This window comes from Morus notabilis, unplaced genomic scaffold, assembly GCF_000414095.1.
Source record: "Morus notabilis unplaced genomic scaffold, ASM41409v2 Scaffold657, whole genome shotgun sequence".
Classification (NCBI taxonomy): domain Eukaryota; kingdom Viridiplantae; phylum Streptophyta; class Magnoliopsida; order Rosales; family Moraceae; genus Morus; species Morus notabilis.
Window position 1 is genome coordinate 198330 of NW_010357396.1, and position 19775 is coordinate 218104.

The following is a 19775-nucleotide window of genomic DNA, read 5'->3' on the forward strand; positions in this document are numbered from 1 at the left end:
GAATTGACGTGGAAGACATTGGTTTTCTAAACATAAAGATTGGAGCAAGGACTGTTCGTGGTCAAAGAACTTAAGTTATCATCCGAGTCGGCTTCCAAGTATTTTTCCTGATTGAGTTCTTGATATATATAAGTTAATGAGATTAATTTATTCGTGCATAAATTAATATAATCTATAGAGTATCTCAAAAGTTTTATGAAAATTTTTGTTATATACGATCCGCCTCTTCCCCGCACCACCGCGCTTCCGCAGTCGGATTCGATTCAGCAACCAACAATTGATTCCATCTTACAAAATCATACTTGGGAACTAGTAAACCTTCCACCAGGAAATAAACTACTAGGTTCTAAATGGATTTTTAAACGGAAAATGAAGACAGATGGAACAATTGACAAGTATAAAGCCAGACTAGTAATAAAAGGTTATAGACAACGAGAATGCCTTGATTACTTTGACATGTATTCTCCTGTGACGAGAATAACATCTATAAGGATGATATTAGCGATTGTTGCGCTGCAGAATCTTGAAGTTCATCAAATGGATGTGAAGACAGCCTTTCTAAATGGAGATCTCGAAGAAGATATCTACATGGAACAACCTGAGGGTTGTGTAGCTCCAGGACAAGACAAGAAAGTCTATAAATTGGTGAAGTCTTTGTATGGACTAAAACAGGCACCAAAACAATGGCATAAGAAATTTGACGATGTTATGGTGTCAAATGGATTCAAAATCAACGAGTGTGACAAATGTGTTTATGTCAAGAATACAGACGATGGTTATGTCATGCTTTGTCTGTATGTAGATGACATAATAATTGTAGGTAGTAATGATCGCATGGTCAAATCTACTAAACACATGTTGAACTCAAGGTTTGACATGAAAGATATGGGACCGGCTGATGTGGTTTTGGGGATCAAAATCAAAAGGGTGCCTGATGGTCTCATATTGACTCAGTCACATTACGTGGATAAGATACTTGACAAGTTTAACAAGGATGATTCTGGTATAGCCAGAACTCCTATTAATATAAGTCAACATCTGTCCAAAAATAGAAGGGAAAGCATATCCCAGATAGAGTATGCTAGAGTGATTGGCAGTCTTATGTACTTAATGAGCTGTACAAGACCAGATATTGCCTTCACTGTAAGTAGATTGAGCAGATTCACGAGTAACCCAGGAGATGACCACTGGAAAGCTATTATGAGAGTACTGAGGTACTTAAGATATACTCGTGAATATGGATTGCATTACACAAGAGAGCCTGGTGTTTTAGAAGGATACTCTAACGCGAGTTGGATATCCGATACACAGGACTCTAAGGCTACCAGTGGATATGTGTTCACCTTAGGTGGTGCAGCTATTTCATGGAAATCCTCTAAGCAAACGGTAATAACCAGATCCACGATGGAAGCTGAGTTTGTTGCTTTGGATAAATGTGGCAAAGAAGCTGAATGGCTTAGACATTTCTTAGAGGACATTTTGGATTGGCCAAAGCCTGTACCTGCAATTTGCATACACAGCGATAGCCAATCAGCTATTGGTAGAGCACACAATACAATGTATAATGGTAAGTTTAGACATATATGTCGTCGACATAATACCATTAGACAATTGATCTCAACAGGAGTCATAGTCGTTGACTATATAAGGTCGAAAGATAATATTGCGGATCCGCTGACCAAAGGACTGAATCGAGATCAAGTTGAAAAAACATCTAGAGGAATGGGATTGAAGCCCATGGAAAAATAGGTTGAAGTAATGGAAACCCAACCTAGCTGACTGGAAATCCCAAGATCTAGGTTCAATGGGACAACTAAATTGTCTAGATCGGCTGAGTTCACTGTGGGGGTAACCCCAGCCTATTCCTATGATGATAACAGTGAAACCCGTACGAGAAAAAAGGTTAAACATTGGTTTTTAATGATTCTTATGCGTCGGATACGTCAGGAATCCGAGCAGAGTAATACGGGTTACTCTTCATTAAGAAATCACCTATGGGAGAGAGAAGTGGGGCCGTTTCAAAGGAGAATTGTGAGGGCTCAATTCTTTAGAAACTATTGTAGAACCAGGTAGATGTTCATGGCCGAAACGAACATAACCATGAGAACAAAACTGTGTCAGGAAGATGTCTGTGTGAAGTATAATAACATTTACATGAAGGCGGAACAGTTCAAAGACGTCGCGTCTACTGGTCAGCCAGTAAAGTTTTGTATTCTCACAAGGGAAGGTTCAAAAGGTAACGCCTACCTATAATTTGCAGGCATCGACCGCGGAACTCTATCACCGTGTCGAGTTTGTGTTTTTCTTGTCGTGGGTCAATTTTTCATTCATGTGGGGGATTGTTGGAAAAATGGCTTGTTAAGCCATTTTAAAGGCCCATTTTGAGGCTCATATTCAGATGGGGCCCAATAGGTTTTTAGGACGGGTCTCGATGGATTTGCATTCTCCGTCGCGAGGAGATCAAAATCGAGTATTCATACACTCAAAATGATTTTTGGGTGAATGAGAAATTGATGGTCTAAGTATGGTACTTGGAATGGTAAATGAAGAAGGAAAATTACAAAAATCCCACATTGGCTAGGAGTGAAGCCAATGTGGTAGTTATAAGTTATTGCACTTTGAAGCCTATGTAAGCATGTATACCAGAGACACTCTCTCACGCGCAAGGGGGGTGCAAATCACGATCCCGGCGGGTTGGGGGCCAATGTGTGCGCCCGCGACCTGCGGACATGAATGCCGGACCAGAAAACCCGTTCCGTGCGAGCTTACTTTTACAATTTTTATTTTTGCTTCAGCCAAGTCCTTCCAGCTTCCAGCCGTTTGGCTGAGCATAAAGCTGTGCTTAATGGCTGGTAAATAAGCATAATAGAGGCTTAATGGTGATCAATGGAGGTAAACCGTTTTGCCATGGTTAATAAGCTTAATACCATCATTTTCATTCATAAAGGTCCGAACCTTGGTGTACAGAGGTGGCCGGGTTCATCTTGAGAGAAATGAATGGTTTCTTGGCTGTAATAATGTGAGATTAAGCCCCATAATTGCTTGATTCCGAAACTTTTTTCTCAAGACCCTATATAAAGGGTTCTCCCCATGAAGCAAATCACACTTTTCAGAATTCTCTTCTCCTTTTTCCGGTTTTCTCTCTGTCTTGGGTAGTTCCGGATTTCCTTGAGTAGTTCTTCTTGTTCCGGTTTTGGTGATAGAGGAAAGATCAAGTTCTAGTTCGCCAGACGGTTCCAAAAGTGCATCGAGCTACCGTCGTTGTCATTGTATCCTGGGAGACGGACGTCCAACATAACCTCAAGCACACGTCGGAGGGGACGAATCTGTTTTAAGATTGTTAGCCGAAATAGTATGGATAATACAAAAGAGGAACAAGTTAAGGAAAACGTGCTCCACGTGCCTCGACATTCTTGCAATTTCCATTTTTGAGTTTTGGTAAAAAGGTTAAATTACAATTGTATGAATTTCGGTTTTGTTCTTCCTTAACTTGTTCCTCTTTTGTATTATCCATACTATTTCGGCTAACAAAATGCTCTCACAAAATGCAACTAAGAGAATATAGAAATCTACACTCTCATATAAACTCACATACGCTCACCAATTTGGAATGCTTCAAATGGGTTTTATTGTTCTTTATATAGTGTTCACGGATTGAATTAGGTAGACTAGAGATTAATCCGCAATTCAATATGTTACTTTATATTGAAAAAATCTCAATTAACGAGTCTTTTAATCCAATTCAATCCAATCTAAAAACGTTGGACTTCGCGGATTGGACCTCTTGACTATTATGGTATAACTTTATACTATCATCATAAGTCATAAAATTCATTGTAAAACTAGATATTAAAATAAACATAACGGATTCTCTACTGATAGGGTATGAATTATACACCATTGATTTAAGATGAACAAGGTGAAGGCTTAGTGAGCTAAAAATACAACCTCCCGCATATAATTCAATGCCAGATTACAACATCAAAAATAAATTAAAACATAGAAAGTTTGCAAGTTGTGTTGGGGAGGGCGAAGAACCATGTTGTAAAATAGACTAAGATTGCTTTGGAAACTTGCAAATCACACGGTCTTGAACCAACATCTCCCTAAATTCAAAATCCCTAGATTTTCTACCTACAAAATTTCGAATCCCAAATTTTATATTATGAAATGAATCTTCATGAGGATATAATCCATTCTGAGGTTGAATTTTGCATCATGCAGAAAATCAGCCGTGCATGTTGTTCGTGAATTTATTGTTGACGAATTTTCACTGTCAACACACATGTCATTAATGCATTAACAATATGTCACCTAATCCAGTTGCGGTTGTTGATTTGCGTCATAGAGTCCCATATGGATTATTCCTTGCCTTCTTTGTGACTGAGGTTAGTATTACTTCAATTTATGTACTTAGACCTTCTAATTGCTTTCTTTTTTAGTAGAAATGTATTCTGACTCTCAAACTAAATATCTAGCAATACATATTTAAGGTGAGATGCATAATCAATTTGTAGAGTCAAAAAAATGAAATGTCATATGCCACTAAAGGAAAACGCAAGGAAAATTCTATGTAGAGAGCAAGCTTTTTCTATCATTAGATTAAATTTAAATGTTTTGATCTATTAATGTCCACGTTAGAAATATTGTACTTTATAGCACAAAACTGCTCATACTCATAGATCATATCGTTCTTTTATTTACGTTGTTTTTGTCTAATTGTATAACTTTTGATATTAGTGATTCTCATGTTTTGATTTTTTTTGGTCATTGATCAGGAGCAACTGCAAGAACAAGCAAATCTTTAAACTGCAAAAATATATTTTTCGATAAATTCGTACATTGTTTTGTTCTAATTTCATTCTGGAAAGAAAAAAGATGAATTTTTATTTTAAATAGAAAAAGAAGAATTCTATTCCAATGAACATGATGGAAAAGAGAGGGAGAGAATTCTACAAGTTTATTCCACCGTGAAGCTCATGTACCAGTCTTCGCCTATTGGAGGAGAGATCGATTTTCCTTTTTGTTTTTGGTTTTTTTTGTTTTTTTTTGTTTTTTGTAGGAACCGTTGTTTTCCTTACTGGTAGAAAATGTTGTTTTGATTGTTAGATTAATTACTTAATGGTTTGATCTATGATCGAAATGTGTGGCTCATTGTAAATTTTAAACGAGCACGCTTGCGTATCATACATTGAAAAATTAATTCAACAGCGAATAAACCAGTTGCTAGCGATGGGGAAAAAAGAATAGTTCTCATCATAGAAGACTAAACGAGCCACAAGCTGAGGTAAAATAAAATCTCAAGAACTAACTGTAAAAGATTTTAAAAGTCAATGACCAAAATGGAATTAAAGATAAACCTCATGGTCATGGACTATTTGTGAGATTAAAAAGAAAATTTATAATTAATTAGCATTTTTTCAGAATATATTATTAAGTAGCTTATTAAAAACATATAAAATAGAAGGAAAAAAATGAAGACTAAAGTGATAAAATAGGAAGAATTTTAGGGATACAAGTACTTAAAAAATTACATTAACAGAAAAAATTAAAAATTAGGAAAAATTTCATATTAATACCTATATTTTAGTATAATTGTCTTTTACTACTTTCTGTTTTTAATCATTTTAAATTGATACCTCGAAGTTTTAGAAAATCATTTTTAGTATTTTAAGATCATTTTTTAAAATGTAAAATGTTAAAGTTAATATTCTCATTAATTAACCAAAAAACTAAAAATAAATTTTGAAAATTTTTGAAAATTTTTTTATACATTTAAAATTAAAAATAATGATTTAAATTAAAAATAATTTTTTTAGAGTTTTTTATAAATTTATTAGTTTTTAGTAAAGTAATGAGAATGATAAATTTGATATTTTACATCTTAGAAATGGCCTCAAACCTCAAAATACTAAAAATAATTTTTTAAAACGTTAAATTATTAATTTAAAATTATTAAAAATACATAATACTAAAAAATAATTATATTAAAACACATGATATTAATATGAAATTTTTCCCAAACTTTAAAAAAAAACGACAAAATAAAAGACAATACCACCACTGTATAATAAATTAATAATAACAAAGTCGAGACAAACAGTTGCTTATTAAAAAAACAATGTCCAGAGAAACGGTTTGTTTTATTGTTAAACTTTTTCCATGGAGACATACAGATATTATTGCATGCAAAAAATTATATTCAATTCGAATTGTTGTATAGCAATAATTATTTTTAATTTGAAATTAAAAAATAGCGATAATTAGAGCAGCCCCTAAGAAATGTACGTTTTCGTCATGCACTTAATATATTCATTTATGTGAAGAAGAACAAAACAATATTCAGAAGAAGAAGAAGAGCAGAGCATCAATGGCGGAGAAGCCGAGCAAAATGATTGTGGCCGTGAATCCGAAGCCAAACAGAGGTCTGACTTCGAAGCTCATTGACTGCTTCGAGACTGTCATCGTCAAGCTCTTCTACCGCTCTTCTCAGTCTCACCATTATCTCTCCGGTACCTTCGCCCCAGTTCGCCACGAAACCCCTCCCACCGCCGACCTTCCCGTCTCCGGTTCTCTTCCTGTTAGTCATCATTTTCTTTTACTTACGTTGACTCTAGATCAGAATTTTATTTTATTTTTTTGCTGAAAGGATGAAATTTTGATTGCTGAAAAGAGTGGAGATTCGAAACGAGTTTCAAAGAATGTGCTTGATGATGGAAAACAAAAAGAATCGGATTTTGGTGACTATTGGAATTGAATTTCAAGTTGAATCCTGTTAGATTCTCCGGTTCTCTTCCTGTTTGTGAATTTTATTCTTTTTACTTGCGCCGTTAGATTCCTTTTAACTTCTGTTTAGTAATCAGAGAAAATACCATTAAAAAAAAAAAAAAAAAGAAACAACTGAAAGGCTGAAACTTTGCTTGCTGAAAATAGTAAAGAATTAATTAGATATATGAAATGAGTTTTCAAAAAATGTGCTTGAACAGGGCCGGCAATTTTATTTGTAATATGTGTGTGTGTCTATATATATATGACTCAATGTTGTTAGATTCTTTATTATTAATAGAAACTTTATTCTTAGCTAGTATATTAAGGCCTTGTTTTGTTTGGTGATGGATGGATTTCAAAACTTATGGTTGTTTAATACGAGGGATTAGAGAAGGAAATGGATTGCATGAGCGATTCAAAATCTTTGGCATGGAATTAAAGAAGTAGATTCATATCAAAGACAATACTTTTCTATTTTCCTTCTCTCTTTACCGAACGCAGCCTAATGTAAATTCAGTAAAGAAAAACTGGTAAACTGCTCAATTATGTATCTGTCTATCACAATGAGGTTTCTTTATTCATTGCTATTTGCAAGGCGGGCTTTTTTGGTGGTTTAGAGTACTAGTGATTATTGTACTTGATCACTCCATAATTAAGCAAGTTTATCTATATGGGCTTCATGTTCTAATTTCTTTTCCTTAATTCTTTTCTGCAAATACCTGTATTAAGCTGTATGTTGTCCTGTTTGTGCTGCCATGTTGTGTGTTACCTACAGGAATGCTTAAATGGAGAGTTTGTTCGGGTGGGTCCCAACCCCAAGTTAGACCCAGTTGCTGGATATCATTGGTATTCCTTTTGCCTTAATTAAACTGTTTATATATATATATATATATATATAGAGAGAGAGAGAGAGAGAGAGACACACACACACACACACATTGATTAGGTGGGTTTTTGCTTATTCCTTTCGTTGCTATCTTGTGCAGGTTTGATGGTGATGGGTGTGTGATCTTCTGCTACCTCGTTGATTTGTTCACATTTGTTGCCATAAATTTTTTGTTTAACATTCTGTTAGTTGTATAATTTATGTTTGTTTTTTACTCTATTTATCAATGCAATATGCACATGAAGTATGAGCTGCTTAATGACGTTAAAATTTGCAGTATGGTTCATGGTGTGCGCATCAAAGATGGAAAAGCAACATATGTCTCCCGTTATGTGAAAACATCGCGTCTTCAACAAGAAGAGTATTTTGGAGGTGCTAAATTTTTGAAGGTATGAGAGTCTACTATATTGGACATTTTTAATCTAAGATTTCACTTTATTAGAGTACTTAGAAAGGTGCAATTTAACTTTCAATTATACTTTAGGCTCATGATCTCTACGTGTTCTTGGGAGAATATTGAGTTTTTCTTATAAGTTTTGAAGTCAACTTATGAAATGCAACTGAAACATGTAGATGAAATACTTTTGTGTTAATACGTTTAATGGTTTAGTGGTAATGGTCAAGTCTAAAGTGTTTGGTGATGCTCTTGACTGTGTATTTTATAAAATGAAAGACCTGTTTATTTCGTAATTTTTTTAATGCTGAACTCTTTCGGTTGCTCCTTTTCCCTACTCTTACTAATTTAATCGTCTTTCTAATTATGTATTGACACTAGTAACTACCTCCCCTAACAAAAACTAGCAGAAAACGATAGGGAAAACCATTAAAAATCTCAAGTAGGTTAAGCGTCATTCTAGGTTTTTAGTTTCCAAGTTCCTTTTAAAAGTTTTCTGATTTTGCAATTTCAGATTGGAGACCTTAAAGGGCTTTTTGGATTACTCATGTTTAACATGCAAACGCTGAGAAGAATGCTCAAAGTATTAGATCTTTCATATGGATCTGGAACAGGTATTATTGATCTACTAATGATGTTGATGATCCTGATCATATTAGCTTCAAACCAGTTAGGGAAGTGTTATCTTCTTTATATATAAGCCTCAGAGTCATTGCTGAAATTATTGCCTTATCCTTTCCATAATGGGGTCTATTCACTTGCTATTTTCCTATCCTTTGAGCAGTGTTATGAACTGACTGTTGATCTCTTCCAGCTAATACAGCTCTTGTATATCACAGCGGAAAACTTCTAGCACTTCATGAAGGGGACAAACCTTGTAAGCATACTATACAGCTCTTTCTTCTTTATCATCTGAATTATCACAATGTATACTCTGCATGTCCTCCTTTTTGTTTTTTGAACAAAGGGTGGGTGGGTCAGAACTTGGGATCTCATCGTTGAAGTGATCTTGAATCATTACTAAGCTAAGCCAGCAACCACTTGTGTGAAAAATTGTTGAGGGATAATTAAAAAGTTTTTCTTCAATTTCTGTGGTTCGCACTACTGTTTACCATACAAGCTAATATGAAAAGTTTGCAACTTCTTCCTTCATTGGACTGAAATTATCGACGATTCACAACGCAGATGTCCTTAAAGTCTTGGAAGATGGAGATCTGCAAACACTTGGCATGCTTGATTATGACAAGAGATTGCAACATCCATTCACGGCCCATCCAAAGGTTGACCCATTTACTGGTGGGCACATCTTCCAAAACAAATTTAGTTTGCTACATAATGATTTGCTTTACCCAAAGAGTTCTTGATGCAGGAGAGATGTTCTCGTTTGGTTATGCAACAACCCCTCCATATGTCACTTACAGAATCATTTCAAAGGATGGCTTCATGCATGATCCAGTGCCTCTAACAATATCGGACCCCGTAATGATGCACGACTTCGCCATTACTGAGAATTATGCTATTTTCATGGATCTTCCTTTGATTATGAAGCCAAAGGTATATTAGTTGGTAATTCCTAGATGTTATTGATTAAAAGCTACCAAATAAATTTTGTTTCATCCTGTTTGGCACAAGAGAAATGCTAATCCATTTTACATGTATATTTGATGAGATGTCTGTGCTGAATATGAGTGCTAATAATTTCTATAATTTCTACAGTGGTGGCTTTTTGGTAGATAATGATGCATACTACAGAAGTAATGCTTTTTGAAATTTCAGGAAATGGTGACAGAAAACAGGCTGATATACTCATTTGACGCGAATAAAAAAGCTCGCTTCGGTGTGCTTCCTCGGTACGCAAAGGATGAGCTTTTAATCAAATGGTTTGAGCTTCCAAATTGCTTCATATTTCATAATGGTGAACATCTTTGCTTTCCTATATGGTTTGAGCTTCCAAATTGTTTCATATTTCATAATGGTTTGAGTTGTTTTATAACCGTTTTTTTTTTCTATAGCGACTGCATGGGAGGAGGAAGATGAAGTTGTTCTAATCACTTGCCGCGTCGATAATCTAGATTTAGACGCGGGCGGTGGAACTGTCAAAGAAAATCTCGAGCATTCCCGAACTGAACTGTAAGAGGATTTTGACCCATTTAATGGTGTCATAGCTTCTCTATAGTGCACTCATTTCACATTATTCTTTAAGGTATGAGATGAGATTCAACATGAAGACTGGTCTAGCATCACAGAGAAAACTCTCCGCATCAGCTGTAGATTTTCCCAGGGTGAATGAGAGCTACACTGGCAGGTACAGACCTCCTGCTATTTGGGAGACTTTCTTGTCTTGCAAGAAAGCGCCATCCAAGTTCTTAGGCCATTTTCTTTTCTTTTCTTTTTTTTTTTTTTTTGCAAGGAGGGACGGAGGTAAAAGTTTTTCTCACTTTTGCCCCCATTTTGCCCGCCCTAAATTCTTAATTTAAAAAACTTGTAAATTTTTTAACAATTTCAACCACACCCTTACGTTGCTTCAATTAGTTTCAAATTCTAAAGACTGAAATAAACTGAATGCCAACTACGTAAATCTGTAAATCGAATTGAACTTAACAATGCTTTGTTTATTTGGACAAAGAAACAATATATATGTGTGTGTGTGTGTGTCTGTGTCTGTGTACATTTGAATAGAGTTGTAAAAAAAAAAAAAGGAAGAAGAGAGAGAGAGAGAAGAAGATAATGTTTGCCTTTTCAAGTTTTATATTAGTGTCAACGAGATGAAAGTATACGATGGAAGAAAAATGCAATTTCCTTATGTTCTCCCAATTCACAAATTGTCCTATGAGTGATTGAAATCAGGAAACAGCGTTATGTGTATGGAACCAAACTGGGAAGCATCGGAAAAATCACAGGCATTGTCAAATTTGATCTACATTCCGAACCAGATAGTGACAAAACATGTCTTGAGGTTGGTGGGACTGTTCAAGGCCTCTATGACCTGGGACCCAACCGATGCGGTTCCGAGGCTGTGTTTGTTCCCAAGGTGCCTGGGGTCACTTCTGAAGAAGATGATGGCTACTTGATATTCTTTGTGCATGATGAGAAATCCGGGTATTACTTTCATTTTTCACAACTATAGGCAAAAGTTTACAAGTACCCTTTTCAAATGAATGGACAAAAAGTTACAGTTTTTGGGATGGAAGATTGAAACCTTTCTGAAATTAGATCTTCAACATCATGCAGAAAATCAGCAGTGCATGTTATTGATGCAAAAACAATGTCACCAGATCCCGTTGCAGTTGTTGATTTGCCCAGCAGAGTTCCACCTGGATTCCATGCCTTATTTGTCACAGAGGTAAGTGTCCTTTTTATTTTGGAAATCAGAAATTTTACTATATTTCATTATTCTCCATCAAAAGATATTCTGAAAATTGAAATTTTACTTTCAGGTCGCATTTTAAAAGAACAAGTATGATAACTTACCGAAATTTAATGAAAATATTGTCCAAAACTATGCCTACTGGTGTATTTTTGTGGTACCAATACCATATCACATAATTATACCTTCTTTTATTTTTCTCATTTTGTTTCATTCTTTCTCCTTCCCTCTATTTTCCGTCCATCTTACCAAACGTAGTGATCTAATGATAATAAAGGAAGTGCGAATGCTCATGTAAGGCAAAATGGAAATTATAATATAATATTATGACTTATAGAGGTGACTGTGGAATTGGATGTTAAAAATGAATCTTCTGCCAAAAAAAAGGTGCAGCAAAGTACTTGGGATACAGTGATTTCAAAATAAATGTTTCCTCTTATTTTTCCTCTACCCTTTCCCTTCTAGTGTTGGTGAATCTTACTTGAATATATTCATGATTCTTCATCAGGAACAACTGCAAGAACAAGCAAAACTCTGAATTGTAAATCTTTCTGGAAGGGACAAAGATTCAGCAGTTAATGTACTCCCAAGTTTCCATCAACTTATGTATTTGCACAATCTTTCGTACATTAGAAGAAACATTCACCATCTTGTTTTAGTATTGTACTTTCTCTTAATTGTGTTTTAACTTATTTTGTCATCCCTTTGCGTACTGTATTATATGAAAGCTTATTATATGAATATCCCGGAATGGTTGTCCTTTTATTTTATTGTATTGTAGCTGACAAAGTTTATAGCCAAAATCCCATCTTTCCATCCGTGGGTCTAATCACTCACAAACTCAAAGTCACAACCTTTAACACAATTCCATCCAACCATCCACTAAATTTGGAATTTTAGTTGGGAAAATAAATATAGGCCGTGTTTACATCTCATTTTTATTTTTCACTTTTTTAAAAAATAAAAAATAAAAAATTTTTAAAATAGCGTTTTAGTTTAATGTAAAATAAAAAAATAATAAAAAATAATTTTTTTTTTTTTCAACGAGAGAAAAAGAGAAACATTAATAAATTTTTTATATATTAAAAATAATATTTTAATAAAATTACTAAAATAATTTTTTTTAAAAATTTCTATCTAGATTAAAAAATGATTTTATTTTTATTTTTATATAAAAAATAAATTTATTTTATAATGAATTTTAAACGCGTCAGATTTCGTATTGATAACATTACATCACTGGAATTAAGAAAACGTTTGGTTCATGGATTAGAACTATTTTTAATTTACGTGTATTTTTTATGAGAAAAAATACTGTTAAGAATCACAAATCATAATTCAAATAAAAAACAAATCTAGATACTAAACATCCTTTAAATAAATTATAAATTTAACAGAATTTTGGGGGGGAAAAAAAGTTCTGACTTATTCACAGTGATCCTCTTTTCAATACCCCAACTATATAAAATTCTTTGTTGAAAGAAAGAAAAGAAGTTCGTTAAGGGTATTTATTTAGGGGCATAAATACTTATTATGTCATTTGAATAAAAATTATTCAATTTGGCATACAACTTTATTCTAAAAAGGAAATCATCCGGAGTTCTTTTTTCATGAAATTTTTAGATTCAGGGTCAATCCAAAAATCTTATCTTTTCATTTGATCTATAAAAAAGGTCTAACATACTTCAGATTTACTTACCGAAATATCGTTAATAAGTTCTTGAAAAGAAAGAAAAAGAAAACACACAGAATAATTAAAGTTCCTAATCAAAGATTTCCCTTCATTTCTTGAAAAAAGAAAAGAGGAAAATTGAGAAGTTGATGAGAGAGATAGAGAGAGCGAGAGAGAGAGAGAGAGAGAGAGAGAGAGAGACCCTCAGGAATCGCCTGGTATCGACCTTGAAAGGGAAAAGGCAATGGATTACATGGTTTGCCATGGTTTTGTGCAGAAAAGAAGAAGAAGAAGAAGAAAAAAGAATGGCTTCCTCAACCTCTGCTCTCAAACAGAAAAAAGGGAGCACCAAACTCTTCTTCTTCTTCTTCCATTTTCAATGCCTTTCCTTCCTTTCAGATTACTAAATGTTTCATCATTGGGATATCTTTATCTCTCACCCAAAAAAAAAAAAAAAAAACAAAACTCGAAAAAAAACAAAACCACGTTTATACATGTATAGAGAGAGAACAGAGTACGCCATGGCTAGGGCTTTTTTTTTCCTTCTGAAATTTACCAACCTGAATCATTTTCTCTGTTTATATACTCCTCATCACCTTTGACTGGGCCGCTGATGGGCCTGCCTCTTTCTAGATTTTCCCTTCTCTCTCAGTCTCTTTGTTGTAGTTATTCACAAAGTAAACGCAAATTATCAGTTATTTACTGCTCGTTAAAATACGGTAATCTTCACGAATATTCTTTAAAATTATATAAATTAAAATTTTTATCTTTTATTCTTGATTCATAATATTTTTAATTAAATAATTACACTAATAAAAGATTATATATTAATAATATAGATTAAAAATTTAGACACATACACCGTAAATTCTCTATTTTTTTCAAATATAAGATACCAAAACATTTTGCTCTTTGCTTTCCTTTTTTTTTTCTTCAAGGATTAATCTCATTGGTAGCCCCTAAATTTTAAGTCATTCTTATTTTATTCTTTAAAAAAACTCTCATTTTACCCTCAAAACTTTAAATTTATATCATTTAAACCCTTTTGTTAAAATCAAATAGAAAAAGAAGGATTAAGCGTAACTATGTAATTTTTATCTGTTTATTTTTAACAGAAATTTAAACATAAAGATTACGTGATTATATTATTCTCTTCTTTTTTCTATCTGTTTTAATAGCAATTACAACAAAAAGAATTAAGTAGAGATAATTCTAGGAAGTAAGAGTTTTAAAAATTCCAAAAATAAATTAAAAATGACTTTAAATTTCAAGAGCATCAGTGATAATTTTTTTTTTTTTTTATTCTTCTCATACTAGATCAGTTGAACTTGAACACTCATTAAAAGTTTTGTTTTTTAGGACATGCTAATGAAGCTAAAGGGTAATGGTCTAATGCTATTAACCAAAGCCAGGAATTTAAATTAATCGACAAAAAAAGAAAAAGAAAAAAGAAAAGAAGAGGGAGATATCAGAAGGGTTATATCCTCTGTCTGACTCTTTTATTGTACACGAGAGATTAATTTAACACCCAAAAAAAAAAAAAAAAGCAAACCTTTTGGTCCCAAATAGATAAAAAGTTTACACACGCTCGGGAAATAATAAGAGGTTTATATGTTTTATAAATCCTCTCATTCATCACAACCATTTCCTACATCTTCTCTCTGCTAGTTTTACAAAAGGGGGTAAAATGATGTACCGAGAGACTGAAAGGCTTCTTCAAGAGTCCCAAGCCCATTCATTTTACCCCCAAATAGACACAAAAGTAGTAACCAAAGCCAAGAATGAATTGCCTGATACAGACATTGCATAAGGTATCCCCAGAGTTGAATCCGATCCGACGTCTGCCTTGATAAGCTTCACCTGCAAGACATGACCCTCTTGTCAAAGACACACAAAGATGGCGAGCTGCTTCGATATTAAGAAGAGAGTTTATGAGTACTAAACTGGTAGACTCGTGCTTTGGGGAAACCACATCTTTAGAGAGGGCGATCTCATTTAATGGGGATGGCCCCATGAGCGGAGCCATTAAACTGCATGCTTTCCCTGCCTTGACCAAGGCAGTCACCCTCCTTGCTATCATTGAACAGCAAACCGTATGCTGATGACAGGCCATGGTCGTTGCCATTTCCATTTCCACTAGAGAGAGTTGGCACGAATCCTTCCTTCTGATGACTGGTCGAATTCACATTTGCATCGCTGGTGGATTGTGTTGATTGGTTTGTATCAGAGTTTGAGACTTTTTCTGATGTGGGGCTAGTAACATTGTTCTCTGATTTCTTCGTGTTCAGAAAACGTCCTCCACAGCCCCTTGCCCTTCTCATAGCATGCAGGTGTCGAGACTCGTGAAGATATGGCTGCAGAATATGTAATGGAAATCTTTTAGTAACCTGAGTCCTAATGCCAAAAATAACAGCTTTTTCTATGAAACACGCTAGTTTCCCCAACCTCTTCATTATTACGAAAAAGCAGCAACTGAGTTTAGAAAACTCTTACCTTTCTAGCTTTTATCGCTTTCTTTTCAAGTTCAGCTTTAGCACGTGACTGTCGTCTTCTCAAGATACCATGATACTGCTTTGCATTTACATAAACAGGTTCCTCTTCCATTTCAAGAGGCAAGGGCATTCTACCAGGATACATGCCATATAAGTGAGGAGGTACCTGTCATCATACCACGAATTTTGTTCTAATTTTGGTGGAGTATACAAGTCCTGATGCTTCAAAGAGTTGCTTGTTTCTAATCAGACAATTGGAAACAATTTAACTCAAAATTAAGTTGCGGTTCTGTGTGAGTACAAGAAAAGCATAAAATCTTGCAAGTGCTCTTGTGCTAGGAATCCAACAATCTCTAACACAAATAAATGAAAAAGAGGGATGAACTTCATTCAATAAGCTGATAAATCTCTAAATCCCAAGAATAGCCCCAAATCCCAAATAGTCTGACCATCCCCTACTAACTCCTAATTCCTCTTTTTTATACTAACCCTCCTCTAAGCACTACTAACACGCTACTAATTATACTCAAACAGCCCACTAATCAAAAAGGTCCCAAGTCATTAAAGGATCCTAACATCTTGCATGCTAGACTATGGTTGCATAAAATAAATGCCCTTACATAAGGAAATGTACGTAAAAATATCCCGACAAAGTCATCATTTTTTTAACCTAAATAAGCAGTCAAGAACTTGCCATTTTAACATTGTTCAGGGCTTCATTAAAGTATAAATAGTTAGCCAAATGTTCGTGTTTACATGGAAGAATTTTAATATCCTAAGGTAAGATGTACAAAAGACCGCAGATAGCATACCATAGGTGGAAGCCCATATGGACCCAGTACTCCGCTGTAATGTGGATCCCCATAAGGATACGGAGTTAGAACCTGCAAATTAGATAGCTTGTAATTTTGGTATACTCTGATGCAGGAAAGGCAAAGTCTAGAAGCATGAATATAAAAACAAACTTGTATCTTCCAAAAGAAGTATATACACAGTGATCCATCACGATTATTTTGATTTGTGATTACATGTTCTTGAGTACATCCGCTAGAAAACGAGAGAGAGAGAGAGAGAGAACAAGTTCCATTTGGGAATTTGGATCAAGGTGTTCCCCCGCTGCAAGGGTGGTTGAGGATGGAACAGTTTTGAGATGATTTTCTGGTGGTCCATTGTTTCCATCTGATAAATTAAATTAAAAAAAAAAAAAAAAAAAAAAAACCTGCATATTAGTTTCCATGACCAAACATAACTCAACCATAAAACGAAGAAAACATGCTTGATATATCATAAGAGATATACTTCCTCCTGCTTTCTCCAGCAAACTCTGGCAAGTAGCAGATCAAGTCCATACTTCTAATGGGAGGAAAATACTAAAGAGTTAGAAATAATAAAACTCTCAATAACAGATCAAGTCCATAGTTCTTCGAATCCTCATTCAACTAACCAACAATATCATAGAGAGATAATTATAGTCCATATCATCAAGGCATAAGGTTTCACTACTTGAGTTGGAGATTCAATGAAGAAAAAAATCATCCTAAAGTGATAATCAATTAATCATAATAATGTCAAAGATATCTACCAGTCCCAGACTCTGATGCTACTATATTTGGAGGCCTTTTTTTGTTCAAGGTATTCCCATCATCCAATCTACCACCATTAGCTCCATTTTCAAAAGAACCATTTATGGGGCGTTCCCCAAATGATGGTTTTGAATTCTTCTCATTATTCCCCACTTCCCTCCACCAAGGTTGAGCATATACACTTGATTGTAACACATTCTCTGCGCTTTGCCGTGACCTCCTATCTTCATTTTCAGCTTTTGCTGGCATCTTTCACAGCTTTCCCCACTCAAAAGAGCTTTTCTGTAACACAAAATAAACTTCAATATTCACTTTCCAATTATCTAACATAACGCATACCAGTCAATTTGCTGCCATGAAAATTCCTGAAAGCTCCAATAAAATGGGGAAAAGAGAAAAAAAACGTATATACACATCCAAAAAGCCAAACCATTGAAAGAATATGAAAGTTCTGATCCAAGTATCTAACTAAATTTTGCCTTATCAAAATCAACAGCTCCAACTAAAGACTTTGAATTTAATTGATATAAAGTAAAGATTATATATGTAAATGTGTATAAATTTCAAAAATTTTAAGTGGTTGCTCACTTAACCAATCATCAACGTGCAACTATGCACTAAATCTAAAGAAAAAGGAGCTGAATTTTCAATCTCGGTTTCTCTAATTCCAACCAAAAGTTCTTCTATTCCACACCGAAAGTTTTTGTCCCTTGACCCAAAAAAAAAAGGCAAAACCGAATCCCGAGAAAGGAATAAAGCGAAAAATGAGAGGAAATTTTTCATCACGAGGTCCAAAATTCAATCTTTTCTTTTTTCTCAAATCAAAGTTCCTCAGAGTGAGATTTTTCGCAAATTTCCATTAAAAGACAAAATTTTGCAAAAAGAAAAAAGAATTCTCGAGAGAATTGGAATAGGTAAAAGAGGAAATTGAATGAAAGAAGAAGCTTTACCTGTGGAGAGTGATAAAGAAGAAGACTGAAACCCTAAAAAAGGTTCGATTTTTTTTTTTTAAATTCAGGTCGAACAGGGAAGCTCCATTCTCTCTTTCTCTCTCTGCAACCTAAAGAGAGACAGTGGAAGATGATGGATAGAGAGAGAAAGCGAGAGAACATTTTATTTATATTTATTTTAAATTCTCAATAAATAATTATAATTAATTAATTAAAGAGATGAATTGATAGATGGATATGATTAATTAAAGAGATGAATAGGATATAATTAATTAAAGAGATGAATAGATAGATGGATAATTTTTTAAAATTAATTCACACAAAAGGTCACTGTCTCGATGAGTCTCCTCTTTCCGTTTTTTGTTTTCATCCCTTTTTGTTTTCTTTTTTTTTTTTTTAATTTTATGGTAAATACTATTTTGGTTGGATTAGATTAGAGTATCACATTACATGTACTAAAGTAAATATACAAGACTAATGAAAAATGATGTTTATGAGTATTTTTTTAACGGTGTTGAGTATTTTTACTTTGTTTTATTATTATTTATCAATGTAAAAATGATAACTCATGTTACATTATTTATTATACAAAAATTAAAATTTGAGTGATTGTTCTTAATATTATTATTATTTTACAACTATTTTAGACGATTTTTGTCTTTTTAAGAGAAGAAAAGCTTTCAGTTCTACTTTAAAAAATAATAATAATAAAATAAAAAAAGCTTTCAATTCTTAGGTCTTTATCTTCTATCCACAAGCTTCAAAAGCAAAATTGTCAAATCCACAAGCTTCGAAAGTAAAATTGTCAAATGTGTGAATATGGTAAAGAATCTCAACTCATCATTTGTCTAATAATGCTTTTTAATGACTTTTTTCTCTATTTTTCTTTTCCTAAATAAGTTACTTTTTATGACTTTTACTTGAAAGTTGAAACCAAATGTAAAATAGTTAAAATTGCGGAGGAGATTTATAAAAAAAAAATCAAATAAATGAAATGTTGAAAATCAGTCGAGTCTTCTTTAAGTAATAATGCATGAGGAATTCATTTATTTATTTTTTATTAGGACCAAGAAAAAAGCATGATTGAGAAGTTACTAAAAACTAGTACCAGTAGAAATTCATTTATTTTGGCACTTTTTGTTACTAATAATTTGCTTGCTTTCAAGTTCAACTACTTTTTCTTGGCTTTTGTTTTAATATATCCAATGGGAGACAAAAGCCATAAAGGATGGTAGGGGCAATTTGGGCATTAGATTACGACGCTCCTTCCAAAGACTAGTTAAAGTGTTTAAGAAAAAAATTAATTAATTATGTAATTATAAAAAAAGGGTAAAGGTTTGCCACGCTGAAACTGGTGTGCATCCCACAACGCGTCCGATCAATGATGAACTTGACTTTGGGGCCCACTTCGACGTTTATCCCCCTTTATTTTTCTTTAAAAAAAAAACGTGAACATTGTCTAGCTGTATAGTGTATACATATACAATACAGTAATGGAGTAGTATAGGATCCCAGAAGGCCAACGTACGCAACTACAGCACTTTAGCCGATCACAATTTCGCTTGTCAACCGTATTTTACAACATTAAAATGTCAATTCGTAATGTTATTAATGATGCTTATGATGCGTTTAGAGTTAGAATTCGTGCTCTCATTTGGATTAT

The 19775-nt window shown here is 33.9% G+C and overlaps 2 protein-coding genes and 1 long non-coding RNA gene across 3 annotated transcripts; 1 reads left to right on the plus strand and 2 right to left on the minus strand.

The window, feature by feature from the left end:
• The first annotated feature begins 6277 nt into the window (after positions 1-6277).
• On the plus strand, positions 6278-12156 carry LOC21395719 (carotenoid 9,10(9',10')-cleavage dioxygenase 1). The gene is made up of 14 exons (XM_010089925.2): positions 6278-6580; positions 7544-7614; positions 7755-7769; positions 7932-8043; positions 8563-8662; positions 8863-8925; positions 9234-9344; positions 9418-9602; positions 9825-9963; positions 10061-10178; positions 10252-10353; positions 10896-11147; positions 11280-11391; positions 11924-12156. Exons 1-14 carry the CDS (start codon positions 6371-6373, stop codon positions 11951-11953), a joined length of 1620 nt encoding a protein of 539 aa, XP_010088227.1. The 5' UTR covers positions 6278-6370; the 3' UTR covers positions 11954-12156.
• A 2399-nt stretch (positions 12157-14555) lies between these two features.
• LOC21395720 (nuclear transcription factor Y subunit A-9) lies at positions 14556-16457 on the minus strand. The gene is made up of 4 exons (XM_024170056.1): positions 16392-16457; positions 15581-15745; positions 15032-15441; positions 14556-14947 (listed from the first exon to the last, which is right to left on the minus strand). Exons 1-3 carry the CDS (start codon positions 16392-16394, stop codon positions 15079-15081), a joined length of 531 nt encoding a protein of 176 aa, XP_024025824.1. The 5' UTR covers positions 16395-16457; the 3' UTR covers positions 14556-14947; positions 15032-15078.
• A 203-nt stretch (positions 16458-16660) lies between these two features.
• LOC112092868 lies at positions 16661-18238 on the minus strand. Its single transcript, XR_002902791.1, has 3 exons — positions 18113-18238; positions 17162-17444; positions 16661-16758 (listed from the first exon to the last, which is right to left on the minus strand). It is a non-coding gene; the product is annotated as an uncharacterized LOC112092868 (long non-coding RNA).
• Positions 18239-19775: the final 1537 nt, after the last annotated feature.